General features: G+C 57.3%; 1 protein-coding gene across 4 annotated transcripts in view; it reads left to right on the top strand.

The window, feature by feature from the left end:
• Nucleotides 1–217: 217 nt before the first annotated feature.
• Nucleotides 218–18,970, top strand: part of MMEL1 (membrane metalloendopeptidase like 1) — a 32,539-nt gene continuing 13,786 nt past the window's right edge. Inside the window, exons 1-8 of one of the 4 annotated variants that reach the window (XM_032262188.1) lie at nt 218–782; nt 13,040–13,117; nt 13,911–13,970; nt 14,576–14,737; nt 14,985–15,065; nt 17,089–17,178; nt 17,771–17,895; nt 18,438–18,503. In XM_032262188.1, the coding sequence (XP_032118079.1) occupies nt 662–782; nt 13,040–13,117; nt 13,911–13,970; nt 14,576–14,737; nt 14,985–15,065; nt 17,089–17,178; nt 17,771–17,895; nt 18,438–18,503 (783 nt within the window). In that variant the 5' untranslated portion in view covers nt 218–661. Of the gene's footprint in view, nt 783–1,087; nt 1,204–13,039; nt 13,118–13,910; nt 13,971–14,575; nt 14,738–14,984; nt 15,066–17,088; nt 17,179–17,770; nt 17,896–18,437; nt 18,504–18,970 lie in introns of those variants that run through there. The other 3 variants (XR_004263999.1, XM_032262187.1, XM_032262189.1) reach the window with 3 other exon arrangements.

The raw sequence follows: 18,970 nt of genomic DNA, 5'->3' as shown, positions 1-18,970 counted from the left end.
CCAGCCTTGTGTGTCTTCCGGTGCTGCCCGCCGCTCAGCTAGCTCCAGGAGGGAACCCCTCCATAGTCACAGGTCAGGGGATGTTGAGAGCTGCATCCCAGCCAAGTGGCTGCCAGGGCTGAGCCTCAAGGCTGCCTGGCCCTGCAGGTCCCTTCCCGGCCCACGGAGTCACTGCCTGTGTGGGCACCGAGTCTTCTAGTCTCGCCCCTCACTGGCTGCTGGGCTCCAGCAGGACGGGTGGGCTGGGAGCCTAGAAGCCCGAGTGGCCTCCCTGACAGCGCCCCTGACCCAGCATCCAGGCCGGCAGCTCCAGGACCCCCAGCACGAAGAGTCCAGGCCGGCTGCACTGCAGGGGGGTCCCTTGACTGCTCAGGAGCTGAGCCTCCTGGGTCCAGCTGGAGACCCCAAGCTGGGAGCATCTCAGTCCCAGAATCTCCATGCACTCAGAGACTCCGGCCCAGGGGCGGTGTGGAAAGTCCCGGGGCCCAGCGCCCAGGGTCGGGGTTGTGGGCTTGGAGAGGGAGACGGGAACAGAGCGCTGCAAAGGCACCCAGCGCCTACTCCCAGCCAGCGTCTGGCCCTTCCCGCCTTGGCCCTGTCCCCTGGCCTGGGCCGCAGGCTCCTCCGCCCTCCCTGCTCTCCCGTCCAGAGCCCCGTGGGGATGGCGGAGAGCGCGGGCCGCGCACGACAGAAGCGCCCGGGCTTCCTGGAGGGGGGGCTGCTGCTGCTGCTGGTGACCGCTGCCCTGGTGGCCTTGGGCGTCCTCTACGCAGACCGCAGAGGTGAGTGCGGTGCCGCCCCCGCGCGCCCCCGCCCGCTCTTCGCGCTCCCCCGCTGCACCTGCTGCCGGGTTCAGGTGGGGCAGGAGGGTCTGCGCGGGGCACCCAGCGGCTCCCGGGCCGAGCTGCGACTCAGAGGCGGCGGGAGGGGCACTGACCTGCGGGGAGCCCGCAGCCCCCTCCAGAACGCTCCGCCCCGGCTCGGTCTGGCGCGCTCTGCTTCTGCCGCTCCGCACCCGCCTCCGCCTCGCGGAACTCCCGGGAGGGCGCAGACCGTCCCCGCCCCTCCGCCCCCCCTCCCCGCCTGGCCGCGCAGCCTCGTGTCCCTCCCGCCGCCAGACGCACCTGGCGCCTCCTCCCCGCTGCCAACCTGCGGAGAGATCCGAGGGGCCTCCCGCCCCCGCCCCGCTCGAGGCCGGGTCAGGTCCGGGGAGGGGCCGGGCTGGGGTCACACGGGGACAGAGGCGTGGCCAGGGCTGCACGAGGGGCCTCGGCTGTCCCAGGAACTACAGCCCCCCCACCCCTCCCTCGCTCCCCCTTCTCGGGTGAGGGGCTCCCAGGCACCCGCAGACCTGGCCACCTTCCAGCCGCCCCGGCCAGCCCCTCCGCAGGCCCAGCCCTAGTCCCTCGGAGCCTGGGCAGCGCCCGCATCTGGAGCAACGCTCACCCTCGGGGCAGGTGCAGGGGGCCCGGGCAGGCGGGAGACTCAGAGCTCACCGGGGACTGCGCACCCCAGATCCCACAACGGGGCGCCCAGCCTGTGTGACTAGAACGCCCCTCACGTCTGGAGCCCTCCGCACGGCCTGGGACCGCCCATCCATCCCCGGGAGGCTGCCTCTGGAGCAGAAGTGGGTGCTGCGGTGGGTGCGGAGGGGTCCCTGCCCGGGGCTGCCTGGCGGGGCCCATGTGCAGTGTGGCTGCTCCCAGGCCGCCGTCCCTGGCCCTCCAGGGTCTCCGCCTGGCAGAGAGGGGCCCCGATACCTCCATGGGCGTGGGCAGTGCGGGAGGGAAAGGCTCCCTCACCCTGAGGAGCCCAGAACCCAGGGAAGCCCCGTTCAGAGCCTGCTGGGCTCAAAACACCTGCTTTCCAGCTTTCATGAAACAGAGCTGACCCCCATCACACACACCCCCAGCTGTGGGCTGGGAGGGGGGCCCTCTCTCCTTCTGGGCCTTGCCTAGAGGCCTGAGCCCACCCCTCCTGGAGAGACCCTCCCTGCCCAGCTGGGAGTGCCCGGGAGTGCCCCTTGGTGCCATGGAGCTCAGCAAAGTCTGCCTCCGCCCACTCCAAAGCTGAAACCGGCCCCTGACCTCCTCCCTCCAGGGCGGCAGAGCCCTCTGTTCCCCGTCAAGACCCCTGTGCCCCCCACCAGGAGTGACCCCACCGCTGACCTCGGCCTCAGTCTAGGATTCTTTGCGGAAGGTTTTCTAAGCGGTTATTATCATTTATTTCTACATATTTTCTCATTTCCATTAAGACTTTTTCGTTGACTTGTGAGTCGTTTAGAAATTTTTTAATCTCCAGACATGAGTTTTTAGTTACCTTTTTAAAATTATTGATTCCTAACTTAATTGTGTTGTCAGAAACCATGGTCTGCGCCATTATTTATGTGGTTCTTTGATATTTGCTGGGCTTGCTTTGGGGCTAACACTTGATCAATTTTATAAATAACCCTTCTGTGCTGCGGAACAGGCTCCGTCACTAAATGCCGGTGACAGTGCTTGCGCACATCCACTAGATCAATCAAGTCTTCTATATATTTATTTGCCTTTTATTCCATCTCTTGATCTCAAAAGAATGAAAGACTTTGAACGATCAAGAGAATGATTTCTTGAAATAATGTATTGACATGTACATGTTAAAATCTTGCACTAAAGAATTACCCATTCTGGTAGTTATATCAAATCTTACCTAATTTACCTATGTAAGGCTATATTACTATGTGAATGCAAATTCAGGTATGAATTATAAAATTAGCTTCATCAATGTCATAAATATTCTATTTAGTGCACATACGAAGTTAATATGCCTTTCACCGCATGGCATCGTGTAGTCGACATTTCTGTTTTAACAAGGCTTTTTGCCTTAAATTCTGTTGAGTCTGACGTGCCTACTGGCTGCTCATCAGCATTTGCTTTGTCTATTTTCCCCATTCTTTTTCTTTGAAACGTTTCGTGTCCTTAGCGTTAGATGTGGTTCTTGCAATAGCGTGTGGCTGGATTTGGGGTGTGTCTTCTTTTGGTCGGAGGCTTTGGCAGCCGACTGAAATGTCGGCTGTGTTCTTTGTGCACCTCTTTTCTCGCCTTGTTTGGGATCGGCCTGTCATTATTTCCTCTACTTTCCCTCCACTAACTTAGAAGATTTTTATTTCCACCTTTTTGACCGTTATCTTAGATTTTTTGTTTTAGTTATTTATTTTTAAAGTTATAGATAAACCTTCTTTCATAAAACGAACGTTTTTACAAAAACGACAGTGAGAAATACAGTCTCATGTCCATCCCAGAATTCTACTCCTCCGAAGCAACTGTTTTAATTTCCTAGCACAGGAGTGGCGAATTATGGCCCCTGGGCCAAATCTGGCCCCTTGCTTGTTTTCGTAGATAAAGTTTTATTGGAGCACAGCCACGCTCATTCATTTATGTACGATCTATGGCTACTTTCCTTCTAGAACAGCAAAGTGGAACAGGTGAGATGGAGCAAGTGTGTGGCCCTCAAAGCCTTAAATATTTACATCTGGCCCTTTACAGAAAGTCCAGCCCCCAGACCAGAGTACCCCTCATGTGTCTAAACCTCATCCATGAGCACTTCTCTTTATCATACAGTTTAGATCATGAGGAGGCATTACCGGATTGTGATTAACACCCAGGCTCATAGTTTTTGACCACTCAGAGAGATCTATCCACACACCCCTTCCCCATATGTCTTTGTTACCAATTTTTCCAATCATACTTCTTCCAAGTCCCTGACCATCCAGCCAAACCATTGGCTCCAGCCCATGCATCAGTGCGTGATCACACACCTGGCCACTTCTCCTTCCATGTAACGTGCACAACCAGGTGCCCTGCTCAACGTTCAGCCCACTGGGAAGATTTCCCTTCACCACTGCCCTTCAGGGATGTCCTGGAAAGGGGCTGTGATGCCGCAGCTGTCCACTTTCAGGCAGTGCCTGCCTGTCGTGCAGACCCATCTGTGAACCAGGCCCTCGTCTCTCTTCCTCTGTCAACTGATCATAGGGAACGCCCCATGAGGCCATCGGTGCAGGCTGGGGGAGAGAAGGCAGGTGGCAGGAGTGGAGACCACGGGTGTCTGAGCCACTTCCTCATGTAACTGACTTGTACCTTCAGGACCTGCTCAAGCCCGATCACCTGTAAACCACTTCCCTGTGATGGTGGAACGCTGCTGGGCACAACCCACTCTGTGGCTGCGTGGTCAGAAAGCAGCCACTTCATGGCAGGTAGTTCAGGTCGCACAGTGACTTGATGACTCAGAGTCAGATGCTCTGTTTCCACCAAAGCCCAGTAACAGGCCAAGAGCTGCCTCTCGGAAAGAGAGTAGTCATCTGCAGAAGACGCCGGGGCCTTGCTCCAGAATCCTGGGGGCCTCCACTGTGATTCACCTCTGGGGGCCGCCGAAGGCTCCACACAGCATCCCTGTCTGCCGCAGGCACCTCAGGCACCACTGGATCTGCTGGGTCATGTGCCCAAATGGCAAAGCAGCTGGCACCGCAGCCCGGACCTGCTGCAGAGCCTCTGTCGTGGACCCCACTCAAAGCTGGCAGCCTTTTGGGTCACTGGATAAATAGGCCGGAGTAACACACCCAAGGGAGCAATGTGTTGCCTCCAAAATCCAAATAGGCCCATCAGGCCTGAGACACCTAGGCTGAGATGAGACTTCGGATTGGAATTTTGAGTTAGTGCTGGAAGGAGTTAAGCCTTTGGGGGACTGTTGGGAAGGTACGATTGGTCTCACCACGTGAGGAGGACCTGAGATTTGGGAGGGGCCGGCGCAGAATGATGCGTTACGGCTCTGTGTCCCCACCCAGGTCTCCTGTCCGACTGTCATCCCCACGTGCCATGGGAGAGGCCGGGCGGGAGGTACTGGACGGTGGGGTGGACTTCCCTCTCACCGCTCCCGTGGTAGTGAGTGAGTTCTCGCGAGATCCGGTGGTGTGAAAGTGAGCAGCACCTCCTCCTGCGTGTCCCCCCCACTCCACCGTGGCGAGAGGTGCTTGCATCCCCTGTGCCTTCTGCTGAGACCGTAAGCTTCCTGAGGGCTCAGCCACGCTCCCAGCGCAGCCTGAGGAGCTGTGAGTCGGTGAACCCCCTTTTCTTCGGGAATTACCCACTCGGGTAGGTCCTTCCAGCAGTGTGAGGACGGACGCCTGCAAACAGAGCCGGAGAGAAGCAGCGTTTGCGCTGGGCCTGGGGCTCCGGGTGAGAACGTGAGCCCCTGCTGTCATCGTGCACTGCCCGAGTCATCCACGGGATCATCCCGATGCCGCTGGGGGAGGCGCTGAGACGCTTCTCTGCAGACTCTGGTATTTGTCGAAACGTAAAATAGGTTGACGGATTCAACAGGAGCTTCACGAGCGTGTTCACATGTTTCCATTTGGCCTACGGGGCTTTTTAAAGTGGTCGCGGCAGGAGGGTTTCCTAACATACAGAACGGGGCGCCCCTCCTCTTCTGCCAGCGCCGGAGCGAGGGACTGAACTCCTGTCGGCAGAGTCATGCTGGGGGTTCTTTTGCTGCTGTCACTCTCAGCACAGATGCACGTTTCCGCAGCAGTGAGCTCCTGTTCTCTGTGCTTAGAGAAGTCAGCCTAGGGACCAGATGGCTCTCTCCCCCTCCCTGCTCCAGCCTTGGCCCTCGGCAGCCTGGATGCCCGGGACACAGAGGCGTCCCCTCCATACCCGGGTCCCTCTGCCAGTGCTGGGCCACTGTTGCTGTTGCTGCCCAGCACTAGCTCGTGCTGGAGGGGGGACTCTCTGGTGCCGTGGCCCAGTCTCAGGCTTAGGCAGGCCTGGGGTACCTGGGGCTGGAGAGAGACTTAGTGGAATGAAATGTAGTTCTAAAGAACTGACCCAGAACGCGGGACAGAGTCCAAGAGGTGGAAATGATGACAGAAAAGGGGAAAGATGAGGACGGGGGAAACGGAGCGGACTGCAGTGGAAAATGTGCAGCGAGAGAAAAGAGAGGGCGTGGGAGACGGGACGTCTAGGAAGACAATGGGCACAGTTTTCTAAAATCAATAAACGTGATCAGCGTTCAGCTTCAGGAATCACAACAAACCCACAGCAGACTAAATGCAAATGATTTCACAGCTAGACAACTCGCAGTAAAAATTCAGGGAGGAAACGTCGTTCACCCCACAACGGAATGATAGTTAGACGGACAGCAGACTTCTGAACAGCAGCAAGGGGAGTCATAAGACGTGGAAGCTAAACCTTCAAGATACTGAGAGAAAATAACAGCCCAGACTCATTTAACCAGTTAAACCATCACTGAAGGATGAGTGCCAGGTGAAGTTCTTTTCACGTAGATGAGAGCTAAGAGTTGACTGCTGAGATTATTTTCAAGCAGAGCCCCCCAACTTGTCTGATCACAAGAAAGGCTTCGAATGTGTGTGGGATTCAGAGGTCTTACCCTCACTGTGTTTGGGGGCCATTCAAGATTCCCAGGTCTGACTCTGTTCAGGTCCAGTTATGGACTGACCTCACGTTTAAAGCCCTAACCCCTCATGTGACTGGAGACAGGAGGTCTGAATATCAGCTCAGCGGGCAGGGCTGGTGGGGCCGCATAATCCAGCAAGGCTGGTGCCTTCACAGGAAGAGGGAAAAATTCTGGAGCTCACTGTCTCTCTCCACCATGCAAGGATGCAGCAAGAAGGTGGCCATTTGGTAGACCAGCGTGTTGAAGTAGAAACACATTTTTAAAAGATAAAATAAAATTTAAAGAAGCGTGTGGCCTCTGGGAAGAGAGTGTAAACCAGAAATAAACTATGCCTCCCAAGTGGCTGATGGACCCTCCCCTCATTCTGTTGGCCGAAGCAAGTCACATGGGCCACCCACAGTCACAACACAGAAGAAAAAATACCCTTTGCCCCTTTTGTGGGAGCAACTGTGGAGCCACGTGGCCAAGACACGGATGCAGAGAGGGGTCAGGACCCAGGGCCCGTGGTGCCGCCTTCCACACATTCTGGCTCTGACCATTCCTAACGGGCAATCTTTTGGGTTCTAGTTTTGCTGTTGGTTGTCTCTCACTAATGTAAGGTTTTCTTTTTAGAAAATGTAAATACAAATTCAGATTGGCTTTATCGATGGGGCTCCTGAGTTACTTGGGCTGAGAAATGCTTCCTCTGGAGAACATGTGTTTGTTTCCCCCAGGAACCTTGGGACACGACCAGCCTGGAGTTTCTTTAAATTGGCTTCTCAGAGGAAGGTTTCCTTGGCCACGCAGTTCCGTAAACTCATACCCAACAACTGCATGGCAGCCAGCCTGTGAGCACCCACTCTCAGGGGAGGGTGCTTCTTTCCCCACTCTGTGAAGTTCTTGGTGCTTTTTCTTTCTGAAAGAGGGATTGAGAAGAGAGGAGAAATTTTAAAATGTAAATTATTTAAATCAAGGTTGTTTTAGTCCATAAGCGTTCCTCTAAAGGAAACCTGAGACTGAGAAATTTACAGAGAAAAGAGGTTGATTTGGCTCACGGTTCTGCAGGCGGCTCGGGAAGCATGGCTCCCATCTACTTCAGGCTGCTGCATTCATGGTGGGAGGTGAAGGGGAGCCCATGTGGGCAGGTCATACTTCAGGGGAGGGATGGAGGGGGAGAGAGAGAGAGAGAGAGAGAGGAGGTGCCAGGCTCTTTTCAAGCCATTCAGTGGACTCAAACACCTCCTGCCAGGCCCCACCCCCAACACTGGGTCTCACATTTCTACATGAGACTCCGTGGGGCAAAATACACCGTATCCAAACCGTGGCAGGGGTGTTATTCCAATCAAGGAATTCGGAAAGCTTTAGGAAAACAAAATGTTCAGAGGAGGTGTCAAAAATAGTTCTTAAAATGCAGAAAGCCTCTGTGAAGATGAGTGGCCTATTGCAGATGTTATCCACACAAATACGAAGGAACAAAGAGAAGACCCCGTGTCAGTGGAGCGCTAAGGAAAGCTGCTCCTTTTTGGAATTACGAAAAGGAAAATATGCTTTTGGAGAGTTTGTTGGTGGTGTTTCCGGTGACCGTAGTTAGCATCAGGGTAAGACTTTGTTTCTTCTCAGCCATCGTGTCAGAGGGTCTCACTGTTTCTGCTTATTCTCCTAGACGAACAGAGATGTTGAACACCAGTATGGAGTCTGGAGGTCCAAACCCTGCCATTCCCCCAGGAAAGTGACCTTGGGTGTATGATCTTGCCTCCCCAACAGGTTTCCCAAGAAAAGTAGAGATGGGCAACCTCACAAGCTTCTTTTTTGTTTTTGTGTTTGAGAGGGAGACTTGCTCTGTCACCCAGGCTGGAGAGCGGTGACGCCATCTTGGCTCACCGCAACCTCTGCCCCCCGGATTCAAACAATTCTCCCACCTCAGCCTCCCAAGTAGCTGGGATTACGGGCGTGTGTTACCACGCCTGGCTAATTTTTGAATTTTTAGTAGAGACGGGGTTTCGCCATGTTGGCCAGGCTGGTCTCAAACTCCGGGCCTCCAGTGATCTGCCTGCCTTAAATGAGACTGTAAGTGAAGGGTAAAAACGTGCCTAGCTAACTCCGTGTTGAAAACGTTGCCGCAGGAGCCCACCGCACCCTCGGGCAGCCCCTGATCTGCAGCGTCTGGTGAATTTCCGTGGGGGTTCCCCCGACCAGGTCAGGGGAAATCCCATGTTGGGGGCGCAGCGGGGGGCAGCAGGGACGGGATGCGGGCATGAAGGAGGCACCAACTTGCCTCCTTAGTTATCCGAATCTGTTCTGGATACATCTGACTGGATGGGAAAGAAAGAACGCGAGGCGCTGTTTGGATCCGGGCCTCCAATCACACTTTGCTGCTCCCCCTCTGCCCTTCCCCATGCCCTCGTTCCTGCCCACCAATCTGGTCTCCCCACCGTTTTTGCGTCCCTTCTGAGTGACGACCTTTTGGCTCACATCCGTTGCAGTACGCCTCTGGTAGAGACAAATGCTCTCGGCTTCGGTCTAAAATGCCTTTATTTCACTTTCACTTTTGAAATGTGTTTAGCTGGTGGTGTATTACTGTTCTCATTCCATCGTCTTCTGGTCTCCATCGTTTCTGATGAGAAGTCACCATTATTCTTACTGTTGTTCTCCTCACTATGTCTCTTTTTTTCCTCTGCCTTTTCTTTTTCTTTTTCTTCTTTGAGCTAGGGTCTCACGCTGTCGCCCAGGCTGGAGCGCAATGGCGTGATCACAGCTTACTAGAACATCCCTCTCCCAGACTCCAGCAATCCCCCCACCTCAGCCTCCCAAAGTGCTGGAATTCACGCGTGAGCGACCATGCCCTGCTCCCCTGACTGCTTTTAAGTATTTCTGGACGTTTTTAATTCTGGATTTCTCTTTATCTTTAGTCCTCCACAGTTTGACCACGATGCTGCTGGGTATGATGTTCTTCGTGTTTTCCCAGCTTGGGATACACTGCACTTCTTGGGGTAGATTTATATCTTTTCCCAACTTTGAAGATTTCTTGGCCATTCTCTCTTCAAAGACTGTTCTCTGGGTCTCTAGTTACGTATATGTTAAGCCATTTACTTTTGTCCTGCAGGTCTGAGATCCTCTGTTCAGGTTTCCTTCAGTAATGTTTCAAAAATGTAGAACAAGTTTAGATTTGCAGAAGCATTGCGAAGACAGCACAGACATTCCTGCACACCCCACACCCAGTCTCCCCTGTTATTTGCATCTTGCATTAGTATGATACATTTGCCACAAGTAATAAACCAATAGTGATAGATTACCATTAATTAATATTCATTCTCAATTCAGATTTTCCGGTTTTCCCCTCATGCCTTCTTCCTGTCACGGGATCATACCCAGAATACCACATCTTCTCAGGCTCCTCGTGGCTGTGATGGTGTCTCAGACTTCCTTTGTGTTTCTGTCTGTTTTTGTTTTTTATGATCTTGTCAGTCTTGAGGATTACTGATCAGGTGGAATGACCCTCAGCTGGAATTAGCCGAATGGTCTTCTCGTGGTTGGACTGGGTAATCACGCTCGAGAGGAAGGCACAGCCTCAGTGACTGACTTCTCACTGTTGACGTGAACCTTAATCGCCTGGCTGGAGGTGGTGTCTGGTTTCTGCACTGAGTGTTACTTTTTCCCCTTCTTCATAGTGCAGTCTTGGAAAGGAAGTCACTGTGTGCAGTGAGCGTAACTCCACCCCTGAGGAGCGGGCAGGTACGTGCCACATCCTTAGAGGCAGAGGGTCTACATAAGCGTTTGGAATTCTTCGTATGAGAGATTCGTCTACTCTCCCTCATTCGGTTATTTGCTCGGTGATTTGTGAATGATTTATTTTATACTTTGCATCATAACCCACTACTACCTTGCGTTGCTCAAACGGTCCCGACTCTGGCCATTGAGACTTGTCAGCTGCTTCCGTGACCGTCTGCGTATCCCCATTACTGTGAATTTGGGGTGAGTTTTGGGGAGGGAGCCCTTTCTTGCTTTTTGACACTTCCACATGCCCCAAGCTCATCCCATATGTTTCCTGCCCTAGTTGCCTAGTTGTACAATCGACCATTTTCCAAGGAGCCCATTTTATTGGATAATGGTATCAGAAACCAAGAGCTTCTAGGATAAGGTGGTGTGTGAAAAACGAACCAACAGAAGCCAGGGCCAGGTCCTACTCACTGCTCAGCGCCAGTCCTTGCTCGTTGCTGCTCCTGGCCTAGCTCACCTGGCAGAGCACAGGAATGCGTTGGTATCTAGACACCCATCTCTGTAAATATTTCTGTGTGCACCATCTGCCTCTATATCAAGCCGAAAATGAGCTCACACTGATGTCTCCGCCACCACATGGACCCTGCCAACCTCCTTCCTTTCCTTGTCTGTAACTGCTCACTGCAGCGGCAGTCAGCCCCGCCACCTGCTCTCTGCTTGTTTTTTCCATTAACAAGTAGTGGTTTCAGAATTAAGCTGGGACCCCACGAAGAACAGCCCTCTCAACCAGAGCGCAGCACTTACCTACGGTTCCTTTTGCCTTTACTGTCACAGACTCTACTCGTTTCTAAAGTGACTTAGGCCAACACTTTACTCCCCTGCTCATTTCCGTCACATTGTTTAATACGTCTGTCATGCACCTCGAGTCTCATTCTGCATTTCATCCTGGGATCTCCTGACTGTCTAAATGATTTTTTAATTTGCATACAGTAAGGTTTAATCTTTGTGCTATAAAGTTCTGTGTGTTTTGACAAAAGCATTCACCATTCACCATCACGGTGTCATACAGAATCCTTCACTGCCCCTAAAAAGCCCCTTGTCCTTCATCTATTCCACATCCATTGCCCCAAACTCCTAGCAGCCACGATTCACCATCTCTCATCTGAAGTTTTGTTTTTCCAGAATGCCACATAATTGGAATCAGACAGCGTGTAGCTCATAGCGTTTTTTTGGTTTTTGGTTTTTTTGGGGTTTTTTTAGACAGGGTCTTACTCTGCCTCCCCGGCTGGAATGCAGTGATGCAATCTCAGCTCACTGCAGCCTCAACCTCCTGGGCTCAAGCAATCCTCCCACCTCCTCCTCCCAAGTAGCTGGAAATGCAGACGTGTCCTGCCATGCTTGAACGGCCTTGCCTGGCATGTCTGCCCCTCCTCATGCTTTCAGTCCAGAAGCAGAGCAGCCACAGGCCTCTCCTCTCCTGGGACGGCCTCGTTCCTCTCTGGAATTTGATTCATGCTGGCTTCTCCGTGTCCTCGGTGCTCGTGGTTTCTAAACGTGCCCATGTTGTGGCTTCTCCAGCTTGCTCTCCTGGCTAGGGTGGGGGCCACAGTCAATTTCAACTTTCTACGTCCCAGTCAGAAGCAGAAAGCCCCTGCTGTCCTTGTTACCACTGTGGTCGGAGGTCACATGTCCTTCTAATCCATTCTTTTGCTGAGGTGGGGCCCTCTGGGGTCCACAGTGCAGTCTCCGGTCCGCGGGCTCCGGGTTACCGACACTGGCAACCCCACAGGGGGACCCCGTGTCTTCCACTGGCACTCACCCCGTTCCGTTGCCGGCCTGGGGTTCCTGTGCTCTGAAGCTCAGCCCTGCCCTCAGCACTTTGCCTTGACGTGTGCAGCACGCAGCCCTTTCTCTGTTTCCATCTGGTGGGAGGGGGTGCTCCTTGAGGGCTGGGCCCTGCTGCGCTCACGTCTGAACTCCAGTGCCCAGCATGTGGCCTGTTCACAGCCATCGTCCAATGCTGGATTAATGACCCTTCGAGTGGCCAAGCCCCCAAGGGGCTGATATTTTTGTGGCTTCTAGCTCTCTCTCTCTGCAGTCTCTGCCCAGGGCTAGGCCAGATTCGAGGCCTGCCAACAGCCCTGACCCGAACGAGCCCTGTTCCCTCCTTCCACTCCGTCCTCTGCATGCCTCACTGCTGGGGAAATTCAGCCCCAAGCCAGGTCTGAGGGTAGCCAGGCCTGGCTTATCAACTCTCTGAACCTGGGGTCCCTCCTCTCCCCGGCCCTCCGTCCTCTCCCATGCCTCTCTCCAGGCAGTTGATGGCCATCCCAGGAGCCCCCGGTGCTGACCAGGCAGGCCCCTCCCAGCAGGCAGTGGAGGGACATGGGGAGGGTGGCTTGGCACCTTCAGCAGGCAGTGAGGGTGGTTGGCTGCGGTTGAGGGTCATCAGTCAGCGGGAAATCACCCCCTCCGAAGGAGCCCTGTCCCTCTAAACGAGCCTGCCCCGTGGGACTTCAGGAGCATGCCACCTTGTGTGTGCCTGGCCGGGGTCAGAAAGATCCTGAGGTAGACGAGGCTATCAGGAGGAGAAAGCCCCTCAGGACCCCTCTAGGCCCTGGGACATCTGGGACCGTGGGGTGGGTGGAGGCAGAATTGAAAGGGGGTGGCAAGGCAGGGCAAACCGCCCCCATTCAAGCCCAGCGGGAGGCCAGTGGAGCAGCCCCTGCACGCCCTCTGCGGCCTCCGGTCTCCCTGCCCCGGGGACCAGCCCTCACTACAGGGGCGGGGCTGCAGCACCCAGCACCGTGGGGAAACGGCGTGCTGCCCCAGGGAGGACCCAGCACCCAGGGAGTTGCTCCAGGGAGGCCCGGCTGAGCTCTGACTTTCTCCCCAGGGAAGCAGCTGCCACGCCTTGCTAGCCGGCTGTGCCCCTTACAGGAGGAGAGGACCTTCGTAAATCGAAAAACCCGAGGTAGCCTTGGCCTTCCCTTCCAAAGTAGCCCTGGCAGGTGGGTGCAGGCCTCCCATGGGGCGGGGGACTCGTGGAGGGGCAGAGAGCCCGCGGCCAGGCTGGGTTCTGCCCAACCCTCACATGCCGCAGGAGGGGCCTGGGGAGAGACAGGGGCAGGGACCACAGCCGGGTGCATCTGCTGGGCGCAGGAGGCTTGCTGGCCACTGTGGGCGCTCCGCCCAACTCCTACGTGGCCTCGGCACATTCAATTCCGCCGGCTGGCACAGGGGTGAGGCAGGCTGGGCAGGGCGTGCAGAGAGGGCAGCTGGGCAGGCTGCCTGGAGGAGCTGGTCCTAGCAGCAGGTGAGCGTGGGCTGGGCAGAAGGCAAGAGGGAGAATGGCCAGCTTCAGTCCGTGGGGCCCAGGGCGGCTGTGGGGGTCCACAGAGGCAGAGAGGGTGTATAGGGGCTCCCAGGTCCCTGCAGGGGTCAAGGACGAAGAATGAAGCTCACCATCAGAAAGGCCTCAGGCCCAGGCCACCTGGGGAGGACCTGGGCTGCCAGGCTGGACCACCCATGGGAGTGGGAGATGGGGTGGAGGTCCACGCCGCACCCACCCCAGCCTATGCCCTGTTACCCGGGCCTCGCCCTACTGGCTCCAGCCCATGCCCCCACCTACCCTGGCCTTGCTCCGCCCACCCCAGTCTATGCCCATCCCCATGCCACACCCACCGGGCCTTGCCCCGCCCACACCCGCTCCAGTCCTGCCCCGCCCTCTCCGCGGCTCCAGTGCTCAGGCTGCTCCTTGCCCGCAGGGATCCCGGAGTCCCAGGAGGGGAGCGAGGTCTGCACCACCCCCGGCTGCGTGATGGCAGGTAAGCCCCGCCCCCTTGCCCTCCACAGCCTGCCCTGGAGCTGGGGGCTCCTGGCTGTCATGGGCACAGGCCCTGTCCAAGGCCCAGGGGAGCAGCTCCAAGACCTGGCTGTAAGCCGCGTGGGCCGGACTCGCTGTGGAGCGGGGGGAGCTGGTGTTCTAATGGCGTCTGGCACCCACTGGGTCCCCAGTCCTGAGCCTCCAGCAGCCAGGCCCTGCTATGACAGTTCTACAAATAAAATTTTTTAAAAAAACTATTCAGGCAAGGTGGCGCACATCTGTGATGCCAGCTACTGGGGGGCTGAGGTGGGAGGATCACTTAAGCCTGGCAGCTCAAGGCTTCGGTGAGCTGATCATGCTAGTGCTCTCAAGCCTGGGCAGCGGAGTGAGACCCTGTCTCAAAAAATAAATGAGTGAAAACCCTAGCACTGAACCCAGGCTGGGTGATGCCGTCTCTGCAGCTCAGAGAGGGTGGTTAACTCTCTCAGGGCCCACAGCCGCACTGGATGGACAGCAGCCCCATCCCAAGGGACCAGGCTGTCACCTGGGCTGTCCACAACTCTCTCGGTCTCTCCTCTCCCTGCTCCACGCCATGGGGACGAGCAGCCGCCAGGATCCTCCAGAACATGGACCCGACCACGGAACCGTGTGACGACTTCTACCAGTTCGCGTGCGGAGGCTGGCTGCGGCACCACGTGATCCCCGAGACCAACTCGAGATACAGCATCTTCGACATCCTCCGCGACGAGCTGGAGGTCATCCTCAAAGGTGGCAGAGCCCGGCGGGGGCGCAGCGGGTGACGCCCCACGGGACGGCACTGGGCCAGGAGTTGGGCCCGGCTGTGTCTCGCCCCTGTTTCTGCTTCCTCCTTGGTCCGGTGTGCACAGAAGAGAGGGAATAAGGGCCCAGCAGCCTGGGAGCCGCCTCTCACCGAGCGCTGCAGGGGTGTGGGGACCTGTGACCTGGCCCCTGCGGCCTCATCAGGCCTCTGTCCCACCTTCTCCTGTGCCCACAGCGGTGCTGGAGAATTCCACGGCCAAGGACCGGCCAGCTGTGGAGAAGGCCAAGACGCTGTACCGCTCCTGCATGAACGAGAGTGAGTGGGGGTCGTCAGGAAGGGGCCGAGGTGGGGACCGGGGGGGGCTGCCCTGCCAGGGCCTGGTGCAGCCCGAGGACCCCATGGCTGCCCCCAGGGTGCCTTCAGGACTCATGCCAGAGGGCCTGTGTGCTGCACCCCACACCCGGCCACTGGGTCCAGGCTCACAGTAATGCCAGCTGGCCTGCAACCTCAGTCACACCCCAAGCCCTGCACGGGCCACACATTCCAGGTTACAGGAAGACTGTATGTGTGTGTGTGTGTGTGTGTATTATATGTATATGAGTATGTATGTGTACGTGCATGCATGAGTGTATGTTTGTTATGTGTATATGTATGTGTGCATATGTAGATGTGCATACATATGTGTGTATGCATGTATCTGGGTATATGTATATATGTGGTTTGTGCATGTGTGCATGTGTCTATGAGGGTACATGTGTTGTGTATGCACATATATGTATATGCATGCATGTGTTTACGTGTGTGTGCATTGTGTGTGCACGTGTGTGTTGTAACGTGTATGTGTGTATTGCCTATGGTGTATGTGTATCATGTGCATGTGTGTAGTGTGCTGTGTGTGCATGTATGTGTGTATGTATGTGTATTGTGTATGTATGTACTGCGTGTACTTGTGTGTATGTGTATATGTGTATGTTGTGTGCATGTGTGTATGTGTTATGTGTGTATTGTGTGTATGTGAATATGTGTGTGTCACATGTGCATGTGGATGTGTGCGTGGTATAGGGGACAGATCGTCCATGTTTCGGTTCCCATTGAAGGAATTCGTGTGCTTGATGCACCCCTCCCGGTGCTCTTTAACTCCTCTGCTTGGGGGCTGCAGGCCCAGCCTGTGGCTGTGGTTGCTGCGGAGATGTCGCCTCCGCTGAGCACCAGGGTTCAGAGCTGGCTGTTCTCCCCGGGGTGTCTTGTGGAGCCTCCGCCTGACTGTGGAACTCACTGGAACCCTGGCTTTAGGGGGTGTCTCTGTGAGACCCCTGCCTGGTGCACTGGGCTTGTCTCCTCCCAATGGAAACTGAAGGTCAGGCCCCCGGTCTGCACCATATCTCCAATATCCCCAAGGAGACGATGTCCTGAGTCCCCATCTTTACTTAATTTTTGGCCTGAGAGGCTGAATATGCAAAGGGCAGGGGCCAGACCATATGGAAACCTGGAACTCGACTCAGGATCCTGCAGCCCAGCGGGAACCCAGCCCTTTATCCTCAGTGGGCAGCCCAGGGGGTCAGATGGCACTGCCCACAGCATCCCGCCCAAAACAGCAGGGACCCAACTCCTAACTGACAGCTTCCCCTGTAATGCCCGTCCCCACTTCCAGCATAGGGCCCCAGCCAAGCCCAGAGGAGCCTGGCTTCTAGTGAGCCCAGCACAGCCTCCCCAGGTCGGCGGCCCCCACTCCGCCCACCCGGGTCTCCCCTGTGCCATCAGGAAGCCCTCCCGCTCCCTGCCGGCCTCTGGTCTGACGGGGCACCTGCCATGCTTCGTTTTTCCCTCTGGTGGTCGTCACCTATTCCCTCGGTGATTCCCTCCGCGTCCCCACCTTTTCCCTCATCTTTGAGGGTGGTGCTCCTGAGCTGCTTGTGGGGGCCCCACCGTGCTGAGCCGAGATACAGAACGCACACAGGACCCGAGGGCTCTCCTGCCCCCCCCGTGCCCCGTGCCAGCATGCCCGGTGCCACCGCTGAGTCCTCGCCGAAGCTCGGCCTGCACCCAGAGCCACCCCTCCTCTCCCAGCCTCCTCGCCTGCTGGCCGGCTCCCAGGCCCGAGGGGCTCCCACCGGTCAGCCTCCTTTCCCCCGGGGCTTGTGTGATTTTATCAGCCCCCAGGTCTCCTTCCACACCCACATCCAGTCTGAGCCTCCACCTCCCGCGCTGCAGAGCTGCTATGATGCTGGTCTGTGATGGGAGGGTGCGCACCTGCACTGGCCAGCCGCGTCCCCAGGGCTGTGCCATGGTGCGTGAGCCACGGGGAGGCTGGGGGAGTGACCGCTGCGTCCCTCCTCAGGTGTGATAGAGAGGCGAGGCTCTCAGCCCCTGCTCGACACCTTGGAGGTGGTGGGAGGCTGGCCGGTGGCCATGGACACGTGGAACGAGACTGTAGGTAAGGCCAATCCTAGTGGCAGCCTCACAGGCAGACAGAAGAGACGCCTGCCAGGTCTCCTTGGGTCTGAGGCCTTCCAGGAGGGGACCCTACACCTGACCCCCAGCTGCCTGCTCTCAGAAGCCCCAAGAGGCCCAACCCAGCCGCAGCAACCTCAGGGTCCGGGGAAGTGGCTCAGGCTCCATGCTGGAGAGGCCGTGGCCCGTGGCCAGTCCCATCCAGCCCTGCGGAGGGGCGCCCTTCCCCGCCCCCTAGGAGGAATCAATTCCCAGGCCCTAGCCAGCCCCCGCCCCAGGGCTCCCCACTCTGAGCTTGCGTTCCATTTTCTCGGGAGCAGGAGTGGTGCCCCACGTGGCTGGCAGCCCTGAGAACCTGGTGCTGCGCCCAACCCCCCCATCCCCTGGGGGGCCCCCCTGTTGCTCCTGGGGGCTGTTAGAGAAAGTGTCCCCCACATCCCCCAGCCCCCAAGGCCCACAGGTGAGCTCCCCACCCTCTGCCCCTGAGTTCCTGCTCCAGAGGCCAGATTCACTGACGAGGGGCCAGGCTGGGACCCCAGGGCCGCCAGTCTCCAGCCTGGGCACTGCCTCCCCAGGCCTCACGTGGGAGCTGGAGCGGCAGCTGGCGTTGATGAACTCGCAGTTCAACAGGCGCGTCCTCATCGACCTCTTCGTCTGGAATGACGACCAGAACTCCAGCCGGCATGTCATCTACGTACGCGCCACACCGGTGGGCAGGGGTGGGCAGGGCCCCCAAGCCTGGCTGGGGCTCTGGAAGCACAGCAGGGGGACATGCCAGGTGGTCAGGTGGGCTCCCCGCTCCTGTCCACGGCCGTGGGCTGTGGAGTTCCTGTGGAGCCTCCTGGCCGAGCTGGCAGTCAAAGCAGAACCCAGCTCTGGTCAGAGGTGCGGGGGCTCCTGGACAGCAGGGCTGGGGCCAGGGCAGGCGGCCTGACCTCGCAGAGCCACTGCTGGCCACGGGCTGGAGGCCAAAGAGAAACACACGGAACAAATACGCACCCCAGTCTGGAGGAGCCGTGGATGCTGCGGGTCCCTCCACCCCACCCCGCCCAGCACCCCCACCATCACCCAGAGCAGGGCCTGGGCTCCCAAGTCGAGCACCAGCTCTGGCAGGGGCTCCTGGGCAGAACGCCGGTCCACGGGGCACTGTCCTGGGGATAGGTGGCTGCTGCCCGCCTCAGCCAGGCTGTGGCGCCCCTGGGCCCCTGGCCAGGGTCACAGCTTCTGTGTTTCCAGATAGACCAGCCCACCTTGGGCATGCCGTCCCGAGAGTACTACTTCAGCGTCGGTAGCGACCGGAAGGTGGGTGGGGCCTCACTGCAGCGCCGGCCCCCATGGCCCCCACCCCGTGGCCCCCACCCCGTGGCTGGCCTTCCCATCGCCCACCTGCTTCACTCCCCGGTGCTGGTGTAGTGAGCACCTGTGTAGTGAGCCCAGCACTGAGGCGGGGGGAGGGTGGGCAGACGTAACCCGTCGCTTGCCACCATCCCAGGAGACATTCCCTCAACACACCGGCCAGGCCCAGAGACAATCTCTGCTCAGTGGCAGCTCCATGAGGCAGAACGGTCATCCCGGTCCCCGAAATGCAGAACCCCCCCACCCCGGCACCCACAGCCCCAGCACCCACCCCGTGCCAACCCTTACAGGCAGCCACACAGTTTAAACCTCCAGCAGCTCTGGGGGTGGGTCCCCCGGCCAGAGGCTCGGGCACAGGTCACGTGTCTGAGAAGCTCCCGCTTGGCATTCTGTGTGCCCAGGAGCCCACTGGC

This window comes from Sapajus apella, unplaced genomic scaffold (assembly GCF_009761245.1).
Source record: "Sapajus apella isolate SASKATOON/1434 unplaced genomic scaffold, GSC_monkey_1.0 scaffold127, whole genome shotgun sequence".
NCBI lineage: Eukaryota > Metazoa > Chordata > Mammalia > Primates > Cebidae > Sapajus > Sapajus apella.
Note: the sequence above shows the minus strand (reverse complement) of the source record. Positions and strands in the feature narration are given on the sequence as shown.